We start from the raw sequence: 24,360 nt of genomic DNA on the forward strand, positions 1-24,360 counted from the left end.
GAACCCACAACCGTCGCGTTAGTCACACTCTTGTGCTCTTGCGCCGCTGCACCACGACAGTCTCAATTTTTTGAATCGTTTTTTGAAATATGCGAAACAACAGTCGACATTTATGAAGTCGACGACGGTGTAAGTAATACCTTATTGAGGATATTTTTCGACATTCTTAAAGCAATCATGTAGGTATATTTAAGAATATCGATGAATAACAGATTTAGAACGTAATAAAGCTGAAACAAATAAATATATTTTCATATACGTTTACCTGCACGAGTATCTTCCTTTGCAGATGTATTTATAGTGGTAGCGTTGGTTGTGGCTGTGGTTGTGTTTGTGTTGTTTGCAGACGCCCGTCTAAGCGGCAGAGTGACGGTGGTCTCCGCAGCGGGCGCACTCGTTCTGGTGGACACCCGTCCTGCGTCCTCCAGCTCGAACTGTTAATTTATAATATGTTTTTAAAGCAGAATTTAAATACGTATGTTAAATAAAATAATCTCCACCTTCACAATTAAATGCAACAAGCAAAAATGTAAATCTTGATTTTGCTAAGAAAACTCATTCTTGAATGGTTTCCTACAAATAATAGGTTAGATCACATCCATTCTGCGGGTGTAGAATTGAACAATACACTGATAAGCCTTACCAAACTACTTTTATACATCCACTTTTAATATATTTAACATTTTCAGTAGTCATACTATTTCCCATAACAAATACGTATGTTTACTTTACACACAAGCACACATGAACACACGTTTTGTAAGCATGCGACGTTTCATGAGTAAACACAAACAATCAGACACAGAAAGCATGACACAGAAAATAACACATTTTTTAGGCAACAACAAGGAATTAATACAAAACTGATTTTAAATTATAACTTTCCATATATTTTTAGGTATTCTTGAATTAGCAAGCTTCACAAATATGACATGAGCAAGAGTCATAGTTTACATGCTTGAATTTATTTTTGCTGTATGTCAAATTTATATTGGCAAACAAGAACAGACAAATAATAAGAATGTAATTGTTACATAAATTAGGCCAAATTGACAATGACATGACTTAATACGTTTCAAATATTGACGATAATACGTTTGCTTTTATGTAATTTAATTTTACAACATAGTTCAAAATTAATTATATTATAATACAATATTTGCAACGTATACAGCCAAAAACGAATCACCGAGGAACGAACGTATGCAACATCAATTTTGAAATATCCTGTTATACTTCCACACCATGCGCGAGTTCCGAAATTTTCAGAGCCCTTATAACGAATACGCGGCTATCAATTGCTTAAAATTTATTCAAATATTCATATTCTGCTTTTGCTGGATGTAACATTAAATGACGAGCATATTAATTTTTATACAAATGGCATTTATATAAATACCACACATAATATTATATGGTCGATTAAAACACATTGTATTTTTTTATGTATATTCACTTAACCCGTAATGACACCATTACGGATTGGTTTGTTTATTGGTTTATTTTTAAAACATATATTTAATATTTAGTAAAGAAACGGGATACCTAAGGCTGGTTGATTTCGACGATATTTATCCGACGACGGTTTAGCATTAGATGAAGACTCATATATATGTATACCTTGAAACAACAAACAATTGATAGTCGCGTGGTATGTATAAGAGGCGGTCCAGACGCCGGCAATGTACGGCCTAAATAATCGTCATCTGGACCAGCTCGAGTCCAAGTACCGGCGTTCTTGCACGCGATTTACGCGTGAGTAGCTTTTGCATGTAGATCAGCGTTGCCAGACGACCCGATAATGGCGGAACATCCCGATTTTTAACCCAAAATTTAAATATCTCAAACGGACCAGACAAGGTCACACTTTTCGTGAATTATTTCACGCACTTAAATAATTCTTTTTCAATTACTTAATTTTTTCTAATAAGTTACTAACGATCCCAGAGATAAATGTCCCACTTTTCTCCTAGACAAAATCTGGCAACGCTGATGTAGATACAAAATGTTAAGTCTCTAGTATCACACGGTAAACTCGCGCGTAAAACGCCTTATGTGGACAAAGCCCTAAAGGACCTTATTAGTGTCGAGTCGTAGCCGCCACGAGGGCCGCCTCTCACTGTTGGCCGCGATCGTGGCGGTCGCGGTCGCGCACGCCAGCGCTAGCGTCACCACGCTGCCCCCATCGACGGCGCTGCGACCCTATACGCACATTGTCAAACATCCACCATTCACGATTACATATCAATACCATGTTTTAATTGAACAAATATTTGGCCAAATTATATTGTATATATTGTAACTTTTCTCTTAAATTAGAGAAAAATTCTTGAGAATTTAGTTGAACTAGAAAATTGTGCCTTACTTTATTCGCAGATTCATTGGTTAACCGTATTAGATAAAAATCAAAGAAATATTCAGCAAAGAATCCTATTTATCTTAAATATAAATATTGTTTTTATACATTTATTTTTAAAAAAGGTATGTTAATTTAATATGTTAATTTAGGTGTAAAGGACGATTGTAAAAAACATAAATACCAGTTTACTAATTAAATAATTATTGGTATGATTGACTTGTATCATTCTATCTAATCAATTCTTATTTTATTATTGACATATGAATACAACTAATGTCCAGATGTTAACACATTTAAAGTAAATTTATGATAAAATTTAAATATGTAGCTACTCTCAAGCGTTTTTAATAACTTTTTATTAATCCAAGTTACTTTTTGGTATTAATAATGATTTACGCTTTTCATATTCAATTGCAATATTAAAATATTCATGATTTTTTTTACATTTAGGAAAAAAATGTTTGCATTAATGTACAGAGTTGAGAGTAGTCACTATATGAAAAAATACTTCAAACACAATCTATGTACAAGTGTTAAATACAGGTAAAGATATCAAATACTCAATGACGTCATTATAAAACAGGCAAATTATTTAATTTTAAAATAAGACGTGTTAAGGTGTACTAGCAGCATCTAAAATTTCCAGATAAATTTACTTGCTAACTGTACTGTTACTTATTATTTACAAAATAAAATTCCGTACAATTGCGAGCGGGACGTTTTTAAAAATATTTAATCATATATAAATAATTCCAATATGTGTGTAAATATTTGTGTACGAAAACTACTTACTGCGTTGTCTGTATTAGCAGGCACAGGAGGATCTTCCTTCTTGACGCTGGTTGGTGGCGGTACTTCTGCGGCGCCATTGCCAGATTTCTTCTTTACTAATTGCTCAGCGGACTTTATTTCATCCAAAGTTACCCCTTGAGTAGACCTTCTCGTCTCGCGAACACGTTTTGCGTGAGCTTTCCTTTGTGTTTCACTCTCTTCATCTCGAACTGGAGGCACGAACGATCTGGAAGTAAAAATATATCTTAAATTGCATACTGACAATCAAATTAAATGGTAGCACAAAATAAGCCAACCTCCATTTCGGTTACTCACACACTACTGTTTACTACTATAACATGCAAAAATCGTTGAATATATTATAAATACATACCAAAAATAATAAAAGTAATAATATATCGTAATATAAAAAAATAAACGACAACCATGCGAAAAATAAGAATCTATATCCGCAAAACAAAAGGTCCGAGCACAATGGACAAGCTCTACAAAAACCATACTCTATTTGGACACGAGAAACACTTGTGTTGACGTTAGTAATTAACGTTACCATATTGAAGGTTTTTTGATAAGGGTTTTTTTATTTATATTATAAAAGTCACGTGTCCAAATAGTTATCTAATCATTTTGCAAGAAATCGTCTGTACTTGAAGAAATTCTTGAATATGTTCCCAGGCGATAGTTTTGTGGGCGTGGTCGAGCTCGGCGTTGAATTGCTACTGTTCGACTCTACGCTCTCCGACGAGCTGTCGTATGGACAACAACTTGTTAATAGATACACAACTGATACACATACTTATTTTATATTCTACTACAGTATACTATATTCAACGTTGCTACGATAAATATACGAAATATCATAGTTTTATTTTATATACAGTATATAAATACTGGACCATATTAAAATTAAATCATCCAATTTAAAAATGAACGACCATCCATTAAATTAATTTGCGTTAATGTGTAAAGGAGAATAAATAATGCAACACTTCACTTGCGTGTGTTTCACACTAAGCATCCAACTGATTGAGTGATCAGTATAATAATTGACTTTGAGTGACAATCGCACGCTGTGCAAGAAACGGCAAGTCCGCTTTTGAACGCATTTGAAGTATTTGTGCCCTAGTTTCTATATAGAAGTCAAAACCATTATTTTCGGACAAAACTTAATTGAATTCTGAAAGACAGATGATCGCAGATAAATCAAAATCGTCTCATGTCGATTAGAGGCAAACTCGTTTTTTTTTCGCAACTATTTAGAAATTATTTATTAATCTATTTCTTGCTGTGTGACCTTTACTGAGTGACCGATGACAAACTGCGCATCATTGTATATCATTTGATTTTCTGATTTTCTTCTCTCTCTCATTGATCTGATTGTCAGGTATTTGTGGGTACAGTGGAAGGACGTTCAGTTTTAAAGTAGACAATGTGTACTAACATTTGGCCTTAAACATTTTTGTTATTAATAAGCCCTCGTGTTTTCTAAATATAAACGATACCCATCACCATAAAACAAATTTAAATAATTAAAATTCTACATATGTCTAACTTAACAACTACTGCTTTTCATTTATACCAGTATTACAATTTATTAAATATTATAATACCCGTATATTTCTTATTTTCTAAGTGCAAAGTTTGTTGTAATACGGGCGGCGAAGAGAGGACTTTCGCGATTTACTCGCAAAAATCATCCTATTTAATATAGAAAAACTGAGGCCGTTGTATCGCAGCGGCGCAAGGGTGTGACTGTAACGCGACGGTTGTGGGTTCGATCCACACTCGAGGAAGTGATATATTTATTTACGTTTATATTTCCATTTCTTCGCTCTGGTGTCGAGGCCAAAGCGCGGCGTTGAGTTCTGCCAGTCAACACGCAATGCCTCCAGAAATCGGCAGAAAGTGGCGAACGGAGTGTCTTAACACTAGGTTCCCTCTGCCTACCCTGCTGTGTGCGGGATACAGCATGAAACTGATTTATTTTTTAATTTAATATAGAAAAACGTTTATTTAGAGTAGGTATCTATGTACGCGCGAACGAAAAACTTTTGGTACTTTTTCTAATATTTAGAATTTCCTTTAGTTATTTTTATTTCTTCGGTTTGTTCATTTCAATTGCTCAGATATTTTTTCTAATAATAAGTCTCCACTTATTATTCTTTTTTAGCTTATTTTGATTATTTAGGCTTATATTTTCTTACTAATTCTATTGAAAACTCAAAATAATGTCATAAATATATTTAATAAATATTCGTATAGTTCAAGCGGGCGAAGTCGTGTCCGGGTCTGCTAATATTAAATAAAATAGAGTGTATTCTAAAATATGATTAAGTATATATTTTATATACTTAACAATATTTTTTATTATAATGATATTTAAACATAAAGTGCATGCTACTAACCTTCTAATAGTTTGTGTAGTTGTGTTTGTGGGAGCTGTTGTAGTGGTCGTAGATGAAGGAGCATTCCATGTGTTCGCCTCCCTCTCCCGTCTCTCCGATGGACCAATTCTATTTATGAAAACATTTTTTTGTTCATTATTAATAGAACACTAATATAGGAATACAATCAAAATATACTAAAACGTATACAATATCTATATTAGAATATCAGTAGTTAATAAAAGGTTTAAAACAAATGTTGAAGTTGATGAGTTAAATTAAATGTGAACATTGGTTTCGAATTTCGTAAAATTTTCAACTAACGAATAAATATAAGCAAAGCTAGCATAATAAGACGGCATAAGAATATAGGTTGTACATAATACATAGTAGTACTAGTAGTTGAGTAATAACATTTGTAAATCAGAAACCAATGTGAAGAATGCAGCACCTGGTGTGAACGTCCTCGTTAGTATTCTCAGTGGTGTTAATCACCGTTGATTTCCTCGCCACGGCGGCGGGGGGCACGGTCGCCGGCGGTATGGACGGACACGACGACGCCTTTATGCGCGCCGTCACGTCGCGGTAGCGCTGATAGAAACTGTTCACACACAATCATGCCACGTACATACACATACACCAGGAGTACCCAGAGGCCGTAAAGCGCTTGCACAGACAGAAAAAGTAATATTTTCACGAATGTATATTAATTTCGATTCGATTTTTCTATTACAATTAAAATAAGTATATTATTAGATTTATTAATTCTAAAATAAGTCTTTTAAATAATGTTCGTTTCTGTATGAGTTGAAAATGTAAAGGGTCGCGGTGCATGAAAATATTATTTATAGTCCGAGGAGCCACAATAAAAACAAAGGTTGGGAAACCCTGCTCGCAATAATGTACAAAACGAACACCAATGACTTATTACTTTTATTAGATGACTTTTTAATGTTAGTTTGCTGTGTAAGATTAGAACAACAGTTGCATATACGCAAATATTCTTCTTTATGAAAAATGGACTATTATATAGTTTATATTTATGTGTTATGGTTTCAACACCTTATTACATTTACATCTATTTTACGTTACTGAATAGGATAATATTCCAAATCCAAATCTTTAAATATAACAATGCAACTATTGTTTTTTATATTTCTTTATCGTAATATGCTCGTAAATGATCATATGCAAAGATGAAGTTAAATTACCATAATTGTAAAAAACAAAAAATATATCTAGGATATATTACTATTTACACTTTACTTGAAGCCGTATATTACACTTGTATAAACGTAGAATGTTGACAGAACATTTAAACACGAGGTGTTGTATTATAGAGTATGCTAATTTTCTAATTTTATATCATATATCATATATTTGTTAAAGATAGCACGAACTTTTTCTTTCATTACGTTCATTAAATATCATTCACATTTAAAAAACTATAAAATATGACTAAAAAACTAAATAAGAAGACTCAATAAAAAAATTAAATTATTAAACATTAAATAATGTAACATGTTTAAAGTGGATTTATTTTGGCACTTTAAACAAGCAATAGTTAAGTTTACGAGCTCTATTTTCATATGCTAAAGAACACGAAGTCGACGAAAATAGCTTTCCATAAATCGCTACCATTAAAACAAAGCGTTGAAGCTGACACAGACGATATTTTAGTACATTTTGATATCCCATCCTAAAAAGACCTTAGAATACAATCTGAAAGTATATAAGTAAACATACTATTAATAATCAATAAATTATAAAAGCAAACTCACGTTTTGTCGGTTTCGAAGCTGTGTGTTCTTCTCAATATGGTGTCATTATCCAAGTTATTATTATCATTTTTATTGTCACCTGAAACGATAGGAGTAATAATTTTGTAATATTAAATGATTTATTTATGGTTTAATGTAAAAAAAAATCTAATATATATGTATGTTTTACATATTTAATAGAAATTTTATATTTTTTATTCTAGATTTACTTTTATATTTTTTGTATCAATTATTATAGATTACAGAACTATTTTATGTCATTATATGAATATAATATTTATTGAGCTGTTAATTTTTAAATTTGCATCATATTCATTAGGAGTATAAATACTTGTACAATTTAAACCTATTAAGTGGAAAAAATTAGTTATAGTAATTAAATATAGCCATTGAATTGATAACCAACTATATTTAACGCCAATGCATAGATGCATGACGTCAGTTCTAGACTGATGCATCGCTTCATGCACTGGTAGTTTAATATTCACTGTTATATAATGATTTATTATTATACCAATATGGCGAAGCGTGTATTAAATCCATAGAAACAGTATATAAAACCTATAAGTTTTCTTGTTTTTTTTTAATAATGTCACTAATTGATTGATGACTAATAGTGATAAGGTCGCCTTTGCCTACTACCTCTATGCGCGAAATGTGCTTTATTATAGATATATAGATTTTTCATCTTACATTTTTCTAGTATAATGCTTTATTTCCATTATGTACGCAATAAAGTGTTGTATATTGTGTTTAACTGTTATTAGCAATAAAAATAACACCAGGGTAGGCAGAGGGGACCTAGCATTAAGACTCTACGTTCCCTATTTTCCGCCGAATTCCGGAGGCATCGCGTGTTCAGTGGCGAAAGTCAATTTCTTTGCCTCGATACCAGAGCGAAGAAATGGAAATGTAAGTTTAAATAAATATTTCATATCCTCAAGTGGGAACCGCACCCACAACCAGGTGCGTTTACAGTCACGCTTTGTGCCCCTGCGCCACGACTGGCGAAACTTTATATAGTACGCGTAAAATCCGTTTTAAATATTTTACTTTAGATATTAATTTTTAATAAAATTTATCAATACTATATAAAGATATCTAAAAAATATATATAAAAATTGAAATTTCATAAATGATCCATATTATTTTAATGGTGTTCAGGTATGAAAGTATTATGCGTCAAATACAAGGATATAATGATTTTATTTTTTTATTTCGATACCAACAAGAAAACATAATGTAAAGTAGAATTTTCTATCATATACTCATTTACAAATTGTTGTACAGTAATAAGTTCGAAATCGAACCCACAAGGGTTCTATTTCCAATTGAGGTAATACATTATTTTCATTTTCTAGTTTTGGAAAGAAATAAAACGCGGCATTTCACACACTGTCTCGAAAATTGGACGATGTGTGCGGAACATAGTGTCAAAATATTAAGTTTCCTCTGCTTACACCATAAATAAAAGTAAAAAAATCTTACGTGTATTATTATCTTGTTGTCTATTCCTAAATGAAGCGGATCTGCGCCAGGAAGGCGCTTCGTCCATAGCAATGTTCTCGGCGGGCTCAGTAGTTTCAGGCGAGGGGGCGCGCCCTTTGGGGGGCTTCTCTGATATCTTGGGAATTATTTCCGGTGCTGCTGGAGGTTTATCTGTAAAATAAATAAAAAATAATAATAGACCACAAACCCGTAAACCAGCCCATATAGCTACTACTGATCAGATCACGAATAGTTACTAATAAATTACCAAGAGAATGGAATGGAATGGAATGCTTATCTATACGGTAGCCTTTAATATAAAAAATAAGAAAATATTTTCTTTGATATTAGCAATATAAATACCGTCGTGGCGCAGTGGGCCAGAGTCTGATATCAAACGCCACGGTTGTGGGTTTGATGCATCATGTTTAATTCTCCTTATAGTTTATTATATTCACTTCTCCGCTTTGGAAGACAAAGCGAGGCGTCGAGATTCGTCTGTCAGTAGAGAATGGTGTGTCTTAACACCACATCCTCCCTGCCTACCCTGCTAAGCAGGAAAAAAAGTAAACCTACATGTATTAACACAAGGTAAAATTCAATAAACATAAACAAACCATTAATAACATCTGTCTGTCCAGCAATTTGTATCTCAACTACTCTCTTTACGTCGATTCGTGGTGGGCTCCTCTTGCGTTTGTTATTATTGTTGTTGTTGACGCGGCGCGGCGCTTTGAGCGAGGCCTCCGCCAACCACGTAGATATACTCGGGTCTACCAGATCCATACATGTTTGACCCTTTACATAAACAAATAAAATTGTTTAAATGATCAATATAATTATTTAACATTTCTAAAATATATACCGTATAATATATCATACTATATACATTACATATAATAAACTGTAGCTCATTGCTGTCTGTTCATGGAAGATATATGAAAAAAACTTTTATTGGAGGCTTTTATTTATATAATAGAATCCAAAACAGTGTTTTTTTTTCTGTTTGTCTGTGCGTTGTACACTCTAATATCAGAAACCACAAGAAACATGTAACGTTTTTATATGAACTAATAAATAAAAAAAAAATACCGAGTAATTCTTAAGACTAGGATCAGCGCCATGTTTAAGCAATAGTGCAGCAGCTTCCTTCTGTCCCCACAGCGCGGCTGCGTGGAGCGGCGTCCAGCCCTCGTAGTCCACACAGTCCGGCTCAACCTCACATTGTTCCAATAGAGTTTGTGCAACCTGCTTGCAAACATCATTTTGTAATTAATTTTCAGCTTCACACTGTTTTCTGCACATAGGGGGCAACAGGGGGGACTTAGTATTGTTACTACTTGTAAAACACTCCGTACCTCACATTCCACCAAATTTTTCAAGGCATTGTGTGTTGAGTAGCAGCAACTCAATGCTGGGCTCTTACCATGATGCCAGGGCGAAGAAATGAAAATATTAATAAATGATAATTCACTTCCCCGAGTGGGGATCAAACCCACAACCCCCACGTTACAGTCACAATCTTGTGCACCTGTGCCACGACGATATCTTGGCACTAAACACGCAATAGTCCAGCACTCTGCATCCTGAGAATAATGAGTGGATAGGAAAAGAAATAGTACCGTAAATAATAAATGTAAAAGTTAATATAACGTAGTTTGCCTCAATTTTAAACAACCTTTAGGACGTCTGGCGGGAGTTAAGGCAACGTAAGGGGGCTGGTGCATATACATTTTTTACATTATTCTTAAAAATATATTTAAACATGAGCGTTTCAACTTTTAGTTGGCGCTACCTCTGAAAGGGCCCCCACTTTCAAGTTAGTAAGTATGCATACCGTCTCAACTACACATTAAGACTAATAGTCTTCAAAATTTCAGCTTTGCTAAAATAGCGTAGGTCTGGGGGTTCTAAGATCTTAGGCTGTTGGATTTATTGTGTTATTCGTCTAGCTAAGCTTTTTTATTTGATATCCATTATCAGACTGTTTTAAAAATATGTAGTCCGCTATTTCGTTGTGGAAGCCACCTTGGATTTTGCAATACTATCGTATACATAATATGACTATAGTGTCATCAGATACACAAAGATGAATAAACTCTTTTAAAAATTGCCTGTGCCATGATGTAGTTTCTGTGAAGATTCGAAATCTACTTTATTTTATAGATATACAAAAAAACGTACGTCAATGTATCCTTTGGCTGCAGCGACATGCAACGGCGTCCCGCCCGTTTTAGGATCCCTCACTTCGACATATCCATTTGCCGCCCAATTTCTTGCGTCACTTAAAAGCGTATCTACTTCTGCACTGCGTGATTTGTCACAATCTATACCTGTAATATAACAAAAGAAATATATACATTATCAAATGTTTATATGGTATTCATTACTTCTTAATATTTTATTTATGTTATAATAATAATAATAATAAACCCGCAGGGCAGCTTGTGGCGAGTTGTTTGGGAACTGTTTGCGACCCCACGGATTTGAGTCCTTCGGAGGAGAATTGTAATCTATCCCTCGCCTCTGGCCTGCCTTTATTGACCGGCAGAGTGGAGCGCAAGAGCTAAATGCTCGAAAGGGTGGAAGTGCTCAATCTGCGTAACAGGGGGGAAACCTGCTCACGAGCTCCTCGTGATTAGTGACACCGGTGCACACCTCTCTCTCTTAGCCGACCACGCCGATGTTGCGCCCGAGGCACTACGCCAATTTGTGGGGGCCCATCTAGTGGGAGGTCGAATCACCGTCCGCCAAGTATTCAATTTGAGACTATTGTAAAGGCGGACGTCCGTTAGAAAAAACCAAAAAAGAAATGTAATAAAAAAATAAATAGAGACACTCAGAAAGTATGAAAATGTTGTTTAACTAACCGTTTGAAAATTGTTTATGATTTAACCCGTCTGATACTCAAAAGTAAATCATTCCAGAGTAGGGAAACTGTGATAGTAAAGGAATCGCTAAAGGAGGATGAGGAATATGAGGGAATTTTCAGTATTAAATTTTGATTTGAGCGCAAATGTTGGGGATGAGATAGCCCCAAAAACTTAAAACGCTCTTTTAGAAAAGGTGGGGTCAGTGGTCAGTCGGATTGGGAGCCACTTGAGCTTTGTTCAAAACGTGGAGAATGGTCATACTTTTTTAATCCAAAGAAGAACCGAGTTGTAAGATTTTGTAGCCGCTCAAGTTGGTTACTAATACGTATAAACAATATTAACCTTTTTCATCAATTATTTTCTGTAATAGTTCCTCCATTTTATCACTCTCGGCAATGTCAACTGGAAGTTCCCCATCATAGTTCACAGCGGCCACATCTGCTCCATTTTCTAGAAGGTACCTGAAATTCCGAAACAATAAAATGTTAATTTTGGTATATTATCAATCAGGCAACAACTAAAAGCATATGTAAGCATGTATAATAGTAGAATATGTAATTAATATTTTAATTCATAAAAAATATTTTAATCAATTAATTTAGTTTTTAATTTAAATTAATAATTAAAAAACGATAAGCGTATAAATATGCGTAATGATATAACGCATATATTACTACGAGAGATATATGAATCAATTCCATATAATGTAATAACTAAAGCTAATTATTAGCTACAACAATATAGAATAATATACGATATCGTATGCATTTATTACTATTATCCTATTATAAACATAAATGCGAGAGCGAGTGAATGAAATGCATCGTTCTAGAATTCATCGACAAAAAATGGGAGATCTATATGGGTGCTCTATAAAGAGCTCAATTAGTCAGTAAAGAGTTAAATAGTCGAAATTTTATATACATCACTAAATGGGGGGTTTTAACAAATGTTCTAAATTTCATGCATGACAAATTGGTTCGCGAGCACGAATGGCTCAAAAGTAACTTGAAATAGTTCGTGTAAAATTAATTCCCAGCTTTTTAACGTGGCTTGCCACACTGACGCGCGTCTTGATAATCCTTACAAATATATGAATAACAAATAACGTTGCCTTCAAAAGTGTCAATGCTTTGCGAACAATTAACAAAATACAATGAGTCGTGATAATGGGTGACCATAAAACAGGAACTCCCTAACGTGACAGAGCCAAGTGAGTCAGCTCTTGTTTACACTAATGAATTATAAACTGTTTTTAATTGAAACCCCTTCAATACAAATAATTGATGTAATTTTTTGACAATATATAGTACATAAGCATTAACATTAAAATTTAGTTAGTAAAAGGAAAGGCCAATTTAGGTGTAAAAAGTCTGTGTGCAGTCCGCGAGGGAAGGTGGCCTTTACATTTGTGCAAGTGTTAGAAACTTCGAACATGGTGTAGGTGTAACGTCACTTGCTTGGCCTAAACCGGTTTATACTGCTTTTGACAATCGACCTACATCTCTTTTACTGATAGCTGTGTTATGTATTTAATTCTTAATATATATTTTTTGGTTGATTTATTAAAAGTGAAAAATAAGAAAATAAAATAAATCTTTTACCTGTCACTGTACAAGAATGGAAAATGTACAAGTATGTGACCAATCAGAAAATAAAAGAAAAAAAAATGTGTTCAACAACACTTTTCTTGATGATATAACGGAACAATTCGTTATTAGCTCCAAACATCAGGCGAGAGTAAAAAAATTGAGGATGCAATGTGAGGCGTGCAATTTATATATTGTTTTCTCTTGATTTTTTTAAATTTCTGTTCTAAAAATAAAGTTTATTTTTAAGTTTTTTTTACTCTACTTTTAGTATCACTCACACAAAGGTAAAGCGCAACTTAAGCCTCGCGATCTGTACTTTCCTATTATTTCATGATAATACCTAATTTGGTGATATTACACATGAATATAACTTACTGTAGTACATTATAAAAACAATTACCTAGCTATACTAATAAAACCACACGATGCAGTTGCGTGCAAGGAAGTCCAGCCCTCGTTGTCTCCTCTATTTACATCTGCTCCATGCTCCACCAGAAATTCGACCATTTCCAAATTGTCATCAATGCAAGCCTGTAAGTAATTAACCTCATTTAAGTATTATATATAAAAGGAGTCAGAAAGAAATTTAAAATGTTATAAACATAAAGTTATTGTGTACTCGTAATAAAATATGACAAATAACAAAAACATAAATTCTGGATTTAAAAATGAGCTTATAAAAAATCAGCTTCACGCTGTATCCCGCACATAGCATGTTACGCAAAGGGAACCTAGCGTTAAGACACGAAAATCCGTCGACTAATCAGATCTTAATTTTATCAATTTTCGAAATATAAACATGGCAAAATCGCTACATTCATTGGCTTTTTTTGCAAATTTCCTAATTATAATATACACAGATGAATTAAACATATCTTCATATCGCAAATTATTTCACACGCAGCTACAAGTATGTAGATCATAGTATAGTATAAAATAATTTAATAAGGTAATTAAACAAGCTGCAGCGCAAACTGTAATTTACATTAAGTGCATTGTGCAACAGTACGGAACCACTACCCACTACAGGGTCAGTGCCACAGTCGCTGGCGCGTGTCGTTGCTCTGGACGCAGCCATCGCTAAGACACTAAGCACTACAAAAATACTGTATTTCTATGTATAGCGGAATAATAATAATAGCCGTTGCTTCAGTTAGCATCATTAAATAGACAATTAAACAAAAAGCAGCTCTTATAAAAATAAAACTAGAAATAATTTTTGTCTTTTTTTCATTTCACGCTGTATCCTGCATTAGGAGGGTAGGCAGAGGGAATCTAGTGTTAACACCCTTCGTTCCCCACTTTCCGCCGAACTTTCGAGGCACTGGGTGTTGAGTGGCGAAACGCCACGCAGCGCTTTGCCTTGTTACCGGAGCAAAGTTATGAAAATATTCATAAATAATTAATTTACCCCAGTGGGAATCGAACCCACAACCTTACACATGCTTGTGCGTCTCCGCCATGACGACCTCGCAATAATTTTCATCATACAACACATATGTACATATGTAAGTTGATGAATATATGAACTTCCTGCATTTATAATGCAATTGACTAAATTATTTCTGTGTTAAGGAGTAATTTCATAAGCCAATAATACTAATGCTTATATAATTTTTGTAACAACATCATATTTGCATATGGTACTTTATAAATTGGAAATTGGCACTATTCCAGATGTTACAGATGCCCAAGATCTGTAACTGTCTTTTCTGAGTTTGACATGAACAGGAGACAGTATGTAAGACGATAAAGAAATATTATTCAAGGTTGTTTTATATTTTATATACATATCATCCATTTTTACTTATTAAAAATTATAGATATCGCAAATGCTGTAAAATATATTTCAATATATTTTGATGGTAATAAATATTATCACATCACTATCGCAATGCATATTCATATATTATTTTCGCATTACTCGCATAAATACAGTTTTTTAAGTAGGTATATAAAATAAATAAATGTGTTCGGTACCCTACATGTATTTGCATGATTCTTGCAGAAATCGAAGAATATCTTCGATGACGATAAGGTATATTAGTATATATGGATAAAAAATTAAAACAATTAAAACGTACAAAAATAATGCAACTTAATTATATTCTATATTGCAAAATAGAACTCAGAGCTCAAATCAACAACCAACGAAGTAATAATGGAGTTTGAAAACTAACTAAAACTGTGTAATTAAAAAAAATACGAAATATCTAATTAACATATTTTATGAAAACATTCTAGCCACTAATTCGTATCGACGTTTACAGCCCTTGGCAACCCGAAGATCTATTCGCCATCAGTGAGATCAGTGCGTACGTCCACAATTAACACTAAAATAAAACATTCGCGGCGCGTGTGCAGCCTATGACGTAATTAATATCAACGAGTCCCTCTCCGCTGTCTCTAGCGTGACCTCGAAAAAATCCACCAGTATCTAAATTTACTTGGCGCTGGCCGTATATTTCGGCGATACATCATTCCACCACAAAATATGTGGGTCGGTCAATGACAGAATTAAATTTATTTAAAACCATATATAACTTCAGGCATTAGGTCAATAAATGGGTCGTACAAATTTTTACGTGATATTACATTTGGGGTCACTGTTTCAATACTTTTTTCTGCTGATCTTACTACATATCTTTAAAGATATATCTTTAAGGAGATTACAAAACGAATTATTTATTATATTTAAAAAATAATAACATTAATAATAAGGAGATATCTAATATATTTTTTGCCAAATCCAGCATACGAACAACGTGAATTACGAAGATTGACTTTTGAAATTAGAAGTTCACGAAGTCATCGACCTAATTTCCCGGACTATCTAATGAGAAGAGTATCGTGTACTATAAATACTAATATAAAACAACGCGCAGCATACAGCGAAGACAAAACGCATCCGTGATCAAACGCTGCCAAAATAATAATTCAAAATTGTGATAGTAAAACAGATATCCCAGCTGTTTATATTTGTAATAACTTATGGCAATCTTGATTCGTAGCAATCACTATTAATATTGTTAATAAAAACATCGTAACATTTTATATTCCTGCTCTTTATAATTTCTACTTCCTTTTTAGTTATTTCATTATATTATGGACGGCTTAGACCCCCCCCCCCCACGCGGCTTCGCCCGCTTGAACTACATGATTATTCATTTAAAAAACAGAATTGATAGATAGTCAAATGTGTTGATGTCAATGAATAATTTAATTTACTCGTTCAGAAACAGTCTTAAATGTCAAATTATTGATTGGGATAAGAATTTATAATATTAATTTAGAATCGAATCGAAAATGTTTAATTGAGAACCCCCTCTTTGTTTTGAAAGTCGGTTAAAAATGCAATTTATTACAAACAAATACAGATTTATTATAAGTATAAGTACAGTTGATATGAGTAGGAGTGAATTCTGTTTATTCAATTAATAAAAATGTAGTTCAAGCGGGCGAAGCCGCGGTAGGGCTGCTAGTTTCATAATAAATTTATGTTCATTTAATATTTTCCATAATTTACTATGTAAATAAATATGATTTCAAAACTATCAATAAAATAGTTTTATCTCATTTATACAGCAGATCGTGCGTATAAATAGGGCGCATACGGTGTTCTAGATACGGTTAGCGCGTTCACATACGAAATGCTAGTATAAAAATAGTATAGTGATCGGTAAAATCAGCATTAATTTTTGAAATATACATAAAAAATAAACAGAGTTTTACTGCATTTATTCATATGTATTATTTAATAGCAATAATAATATAATTAAGTGAATTTATTGAGTAAAATAATTTAAATTTGCTTCAATTTAGTCGCAAGTTTCGTGAAGTCTATAAAGATTAAATGAGAATTCAAATAGGTATATCTATATGAATAATAAAAAAGTCGGAAGATAAATTGATTTGAATTAAAGCTGGTAACAAAGTCATTGCGGGCGATGAGATTTTTGTGTTGGTAAATAAAAATCAAAAGTCTAGAATATCTGATATAGAACTCTTAAGAGATCATCTAAGCTAATAATTATGTAAATATTTAAAGAGATTATCCATATAAACAAATAAAAAGAAAACTACAACATTTTCTTATTCCATGAAGAATCGAAGGCAATGAAATGGCATGGTATTCGCTCAAAATCTAACTCTACATGAGTGACATTGCGGGCACCATCTAGTTGGCACATAATTATATTTAATGTGTATACTACAATTTTTTAACTACATTTTGATCGGAGTGCAGATTAGGTGGCCAAAAAGGTGCAGCAGGCGTATTTCGTCTCCTTTGGTTACAATCAATCGGAATGAGAAGAATTTATTCAAATGGCAGCAACCTGAGCCTGTGCTTATTTTGCAAGCAACTATATGATGTTATAGTGTAGAGAAAAGAATAAACTTTAATTTGTTATATAATTCACTTAAAATATTTAAGTACAAATCGTTAACAATAATATACGTGTTAATTACACCTGGCAACCCATGATTGCGGCTGATTGAGAAGTGGCAACCATTATTTTTTCGATCTTTACATAATTTTCTTTCAAGTTACGTAGATCATTAATAAAACATATACCTATCTATAATTTATTAACAAAACGAATTACCATACATTTTTTTTAATTAAAGATGAAATTTGCAGGATTGCAGGATGTCTTGTTACATAGTGAACAATCTAGGGTCATATTAATTATGTCTATTAAGATTTACTTATACAGGCGCTGACTATTCAGTCAGTTATTTGACGCCCAAGTAATACGAAGATCTTGTTTATAGTATACTTTTGTCATACTTAAATATAGCAACTGGTGAATTATATTATTTTAGGTATCATTACAAGATCGCAAAATTCATCAAATCGGTTAACAACCAAAAAAAATAGTCCATAATTACTAAAATGTGTTTTGCTATATAGATACAGCATTGGACACTGTCAGCTTCTAATTCTGGACCGCTGACGTTTAGTGGTCGGTCGAAACAATCGAAAGTTATTCCGAGTGCTAAACTCAACACACGTGACATGCAGTACCGCATTCTCTAAGAAACTATGATTGGCGGAAGTTGTTATAATATATTTCTAATATACCTATTATATATTAAATTCATATATAATACTAAATCTATATTTAACTCTCTCTAGTAGTTCGTCTAAATATCTGAAAGATTATATATATAGTTATTATATTATATTTTCCTCATTATACATATCTGTCATAGCATTTTCTAAATATCTACAAATAATGCTTTTAAAATTCGATAAAACAATGATACTTCACTATATGAATTATTTTTGATGTGTTAACATCCTATAAATTGACGAACGCCTACTGCACGTACGAAAAAGTATGACTTACTGTCACGTTCCGCCTGGGCCGATAGTGCAAGCGAGAGCACGAAACAAAAGATAGAGAGGCATTCATTCGTACTTTTAATAAAAAAACACTTTGTTACTGCAAGTAAATAATCTGCATAATTGAAGTTAAAAAATATTTCTATTAACGAGTGCAAATAAATGTTGATTTGTCGAAAAAATTGTAATTTTCAATTAATTCTTTCTATGTACTACGAGGGGAAGTCCAAAAATTCGTGGAAAGAAAGAATTCTAAATTAAATGAAACAATAAATCTATTTTTCCTTTACAATATAATCACCCTTAAGCTGAATACATTTACTGAATAATATATTTTTATTTAGCCTCAAAATGGGCCAAAATTGCCTTCATCTCAGCCATTGCAACTCTGCTCTTGTGAGCTGGTGCGTTAACTTACAAGAGCAACACACCCTTAGCCAACTTTCCTCTACGTTTTTCTTTGATTGCTTTCTTTACTTTGTTTAGTATCGATGTGTAGTATTCTCCGGTTATGTTTCTTCTTATTTCTTTGTAATCAATCAGTATTATCCCCTCATAATCCCAAAAAACAATAGCCACCAACTTACAGAAACAAACTAGCGTCCAGAGCGAGGGCTGTCTTCAATCGACTCTCGACCACGCTTAAAAACACCATATCACTTATAAATCATGGATTTACCAGGGCAGTCCTCCCCATAAACAGCTTGCATTTCATTTAAAATGATTTGGCCATTCTCTCCTTGTTTTGTAAGGAATTTTAGGACATAGTGTTTAATTTTCTTCATAGTTTCAGTTTTCTTCCGCATTGACTTGTTTAGCAGGCCAGTGTTCGTAAACGAAAGACGCAAAAGGGCTGAAACTCTATTTATTGTTGTTCTTTAATTATGGCGATCCGAGCGTGCCAGTAACCCTATTTATATACTAATGATGAGTCCCCAAGTAGTATGACATTAAGCGAGCGCCCCTATCCCCACTCCATCCCCTCCATTCTACGAACTTTTGGACCTCCCCTCGTACATAAAACTAAAAACTAAAAAATTCAAAAAGTATCTAATTTTTCATCAATGATTTCTTATGACATCATCACATAGAATTATCATCCGTAAACCAACTTTACAGACAAACTTTCTATATTTAATAAATGTATAGACTGCAATAAGTGCAGTAGATAATATTCCATGTAATATTACTTCCAATCATCCAATTATAGTAGGAGAGATAGGCTTTATCTGATCAAATATTAGATACCTATTAAGAAAACAATCTACTCTTGTTGAACCCTTTTCCCTAGAAATTTTTGGAACTTGTGAATAAGATAATTTCATATATAATCATCATTAAGTATGTATGTGAAATAAAAAAATATTTCTAATTTTTATATTTTCAAAAGATGTACACATTTTCTTACACAATTAATCAATTTACTATTTAAAGGTGGTGTTGTTGAACAATGGTTACAACTAATATGTGTTTGCTGAAATCATGTAGAATGTTATTTTTAAATGTATTTTACAATATAAAAAAATTGTTAAAATACCAATGCTATATATGTGCAACTATATGGCAAAGAGATGTGTTTATCCTAAACTTAAAAGAAGAATAAATATTGATCTCATATAAAATAAAATAAAAAGTTTTGAACCATAAAACCTAACTGCATAAAAAAAAGCAATACTGATTATAATGATGGAATAGTACCTATATATTATATATAGTATATAGTAATTGGACTCAAGTAAATCTTTTTTTTTAAATATAAGGAGTAACCACTAGAAGGTTTGTCTGTCAAGGCAATTTTTCCTCAAGAGCATGTGGAGGTAACAAACTGATATTAATATCATATATATATTATATGCTGCACGCATATATATATATATATATATTTATATGCGTGCAGCATATTAAAATACAGAAAAAATTAAACTTCTTAGGCAATGTAAGCAAAAGATAAAAGAAATTATGATTTTGTTTTGCCTCATATTCTACAAATTCCCCATATCTAAAACTATAAAATTTTGGCAAGAAGAAAAAACTTAGGTATAGTACAAATAAAAAGAAAAATCTGAAACTTGGTAATTTCTTAATAAAAAGAAATTAGTATTTTAGTAGATATACAATATATTTGTAGTTTATTTCCTTTCTATTTCTTTCATTTTTCCATCAGATGTCTTTCAAATTTTTCTACCAACATGAAATAAGTATGGAGCATTTTAAATTTTAAATTTGTTTTCCTCAAGTGGACATGAAAGTCACAAACATTGTGTATAGCATCAAACACTAACTCACTGCACTGCAATGGCCTATATGAAAACCTACAAAATAGCCAATGTGACTGGAGTAAACTTCTTAATAAAGAACTACATATATTATATGAATGTATATATATGAATATCTATAGTACGCTTTATTTACTTATTGTCCTTTGAATATTGTTTTATAAGCATCATATATTTAAAGTAAAAATTTAGCTTATTAACTTAAGGAAAAATATTACTAAACTGCTCATTCTATAAATCAAATATGTAGTTAACATTGATAAAATTATACTCATATTTATACTTTTAGAAAGATTGTCAAAGATGGTAATATTGGCACAGTCTTTGTTAGAGATAAAACTGCACATAATTAACCTACTTTATTAGTCTTAATCCACTCTTTCTGCTAGAGGACAAAGTGAACCTTCATTTTTAGTTTTCGAATCCGTCAATAGAACCAGTTGAAGCTATTTCAGAACATACCACTTTAATTCATTACATGCTCTACTCATATTCTAAGGCAACAGCAACTTGTCCCTTAATATTATTCTGCTAATCTTATTCATTATTGTATGTTCACATAAACAACAATAGGTTTTGTAAGAACTTTAGAAGCGGAGCAAAAGGGATTTTTAAAATGCTTCCTCATGTATTAGGCAGTTGAATCATTTTATATCATCTATTAGCAACACATATCATCATTCAAGCTACAACTATCTTCTAAAGTGACATTCTATTGATTTTAACTACTAACACAGTAAAAACATTAATTAAACAAAAAAAATACAATTGATTTATATCACATAATACACATCTATAGTGACATTAAGTAAATAATAATAAAAGGCATCAGTGTATAAAAACTAAAGATTGATAAGAATTTTATAGTTATTTCATTCTAGTACTAGTAACATAAACAAAAAGGGACCTAAATTAGTATGTAACCAATTTCAAAAAACTTTTAAACTTTTTTATATACTTCTGTATTTATAAAATTTTTGGTACATTGCCTGCATTTGAGGTGTTATAATATGTAATATGAGCAATAAATGAATTTAAGAAAATAACCAAGTTTTAATCATCAGCTTACCTGATGCAGTGCCGTAAGGCCATCCACGTTCGCGGTGTTTATATCTGCTCCCATTTTCAATAATCTCTGCACTTCGTCCTTGTCTCCTGATGTACATGCCGCCAAAAACACTATTCCTGATGAAAATTGTATACGGGATGCTCGTTTGGGCATGGAAGATTGTTTGTTGGTATCCGATTCCTCCCATCTTTTCAACTGCTCGGCTCTTTTAAATAGAGCAGACGACGATCTTGGATCCGTCATTTTAAATATCCTCAATTCACTTGACACTCAATATGGTCTTGATATACACTTTTTACGTAGCATAGATTATGTTTTTATAGAATGTAATGCACAAAAGCCGAGTCCATAACTTAATTGCCAAAAAAGGAAACATGAAAGAAGAAACGGTCCAGGGAGACAGATATTACAACAGCTTTTATACAATCATTGTACTAAACACTTGTTGAGCTATTTAGTAAACACACCCTTCTTAAGACACTTGAACATGACATAACCAATAAGCTATATCTTTAGCGTGGCAGCCATTACAAGAATAAATTTACAACCAACTACCATCTAACTAAATGTAAAAAGAAAAACTAGGCTGAGAATGACGGGAAGAAGAAAACACCTAGCGTCACCTAGCGGACAATTTTCCATAAATTAAAAGAAATGTTACCTTTTACTAAAATATATTTGTCTATACATACATATATAACTTAAAAGTAGAAAACAATTTTGTACCAAATATGTAAACACTGACAGATATGTTAAAAGAATGATACATTTTAATTCATTAACACTTAAAATCATAACAGAACTGGAATAAATTTGAAATGCAACTGATTGTATTGTAAAGACATAATAAAATGCTTGATAAACACAATATTTGGAATTAAAGCAGACCAAATATTTAGCTTTAATTATTATTTAACAGTAGCTTATACAATTGCTGAAAGCATTTATTTAATGTATAAAATTTATTGTATTTGTATTTATGATAAACATGTTATTAAAATTAACACAAATTAATAGTTAACTTCTGTATTAACTCATATCTAAAATAGTTGTTTTTTTCCAGTGACCTTATTAGACAACAAAATATTTATTTTATTGAGTTTTAAATATTTATTTTTTTAAGTTAATTAAATGGATCTAAAAGATTTATTGTAAACATTGTTATAAATGTCTTTTTTATTATAGTAAATTATATTATAATTTGTAATAAAGAACATACAATTAGATAAGTGGCGCCATCTGGACAAAATAAGCACTATTGCGTTCAGTTCGCTGCTAGTGCTGGACAGAGAATATTCAAAATTCAAGATGGCTAGATGTCACGATGGTTTCCTAGACTTTTGTCGCTAACTTTGTTTGTTTTGTGTGAAAAAGTGCTTTTTAACTATGGCTGACTTAAGTGTTGATATATCAAAATTGCCAGACGAGATAAGAGATAGGTTGGCAGAGTTGGATTTGGAGCTATCCGAAGGTAAGAGTTGCAGTTACTAAGTAGTCGTACGAATCCCAGATCGATAATTTGTTAATTTTAAGTTGTTGTCTGATTTACCTAAACGTAACTTTAAAAATGTATATTACAATATTGAATCCTATTTTTTCTAAGTTCATCACAATAGCATCTACCTTTACTGACGTAATCAATGACAGCTGATATGTTTTCTGATAAATAATGAGTCTCCTTATTATTCCAATGGAATTCTAATAGCAATAACGTAAATCCCGAACTTGTATAGTACTCAGTCACAATTTTTCTCTTATAATATGACTTAATTAATTTTATTATTTATTTTTACATTTGAATTAAGTTATTTATTAAGAAACTTCGTAATTGTATAGTAGAACTAACTTTGTTTGACGCTTCTGTCCACGCTACTTGGAAGCCGTACTTATGTTAATGGTGCATACTTTTGTTTTGCAGTGTTTTTTATATTACTAATGTATTATTCAAATATATTTAAATGTACATATTTTTTATTTACAAATTAAGCTTAAAAAAAATTGTGACATCTTTTTTTCCAAACTATATAGTTTTATTTATATAATATTTATATTGATATGCAAGTGAAGGTTTAAACAGCTCAGCAAATGCGAATGTTACTGAGATTGCTCATTGAATGTCAAAATTTAAAAACTAGATTATAATATTACTTTTACTAAGAGACCTTAAAAAAGGAAACTTTTGAAAACCAGGAATGAAACAGCTCTCAATTGATAGAAAAATATTTACTTATGGGTTATATGGATACACATATAAATAAGTATAATATATGTATAAGTAAATATTGGACTATTGAGTTTTTTAGAGGCTGTGGTGCACAGCGGCACAAGGGTGTAACTAAAACATGATGGTTGTTAGTTTGATCGCCACTCAAGGAAGTGAAATATTTATTTAAGTT

The 24,360-nt window shown here is 32.2% G+C and overlaps 2 protein-coding genes across 20 annotated transcripts in view; one reads left to right on the forward strand and one right to left on the reverse strand.

Moving 5' to 3' along the window:
• Mbs (Myosin binding subunit) overlaps positions 1-22,625 on the reverse strand; it is a 35,723-nt gene extending 13,098 nt beyond the window's left edge. For 3 of the 9 annotated variants that reach the window (XM_085206200.1, XM_085206199.1, XM_085206201.1), the window contains exons 1-14: positions 21,965-22,619; positions 13,670-13,800; positions 12,020-12,138; positions 10,989-11,137; positions 9,897-10,052; positions 9,422-9,602; positions 8,805-8,975; positions 7,317-7,395; positions 5,987-6,136; positions 5,557-5,664; positions 3,799-3,897; positions 3,152-3,377; positions 2,077-2,202; positions 266-434 (exon numbers count right to left, since the gene is read on the reverse strand). In XM_085206200.1, coding sequence (XP_085062326.1) covers positions 266-434; positions 2,077-2,202; positions 3,152-3,377; positions 3,799-3,897; positions 5,557-5,664; positions 5,987-6,136; positions 7,317-7,395; positions 8,805-8,975; positions 9,422-9,602; positions 9,897-10,052; positions 10,989-11,137; positions 12,020-12,138; positions 13,670-13,800; positions 21,965-22,207 — 2,107 coding nt within the window. In that variant the 5' untranslated portion in view covers positions 22,208-22,619. Of the gene's footprint in view, positions 1-265; positions 435-2,076; positions 2,203-3,151; positions 3,378-3,798; positions 3,898-5,556; positions 5,665-5,986; positions 6,137-7,316; positions 7,396-8,804; positions 8,976-9,421; positions 9,603-9,896; positions 10,053-10,988; positions 11,138-12,019; positions 12,139-13,669; positions 13,801-21,964 lie in introns of all 9 variants that reach the window. The other 6 variants (XM_085206204.1, XM_085206206.1, XM_085206202.1 and 3 more) reach the window with 6 other exon arrangements.
• Positions 22,626-23,237: 612 nt separating this feature from the next.
• Positions 23,238-24,360, forward strand: part of DIP2 (disco-interacting protein 2) — a 39,412-nt gene continuing 38,289 nt past the window's right edge. For all 11 annotated transcript variants that reach the window (XM_085205852.1, XM_085205842.1, XM_085205845.1 and 8 more), the window contains exon 1: positions 23,238-23,435. In XM_085205852.1, coding sequence (XP_085061978.1) covers positions 23,351-23,435 — 85 coding nt within the window. In that variant the 5' untranslated portion in view covers positions 23,238-23,350. The remainder of the gene's footprint in view (positions 23,436-24,360) is intronic.

Source organism: Heliconius melpomene, chromosome 21, assembly GCF_056956725.1.
Source record: "Heliconius melpomene rosina isolate 202511_hmr_F chromosome 21, ASM5695672v1, whole genome shotgun sequence".
NCBI classification, from domain to species: domain Eukaryota; kingdom Metazoa; phylum Arthropoda; class Insecta; order Lepidoptera; family Nymphalidae; genus Heliconius; species Heliconius melpomene.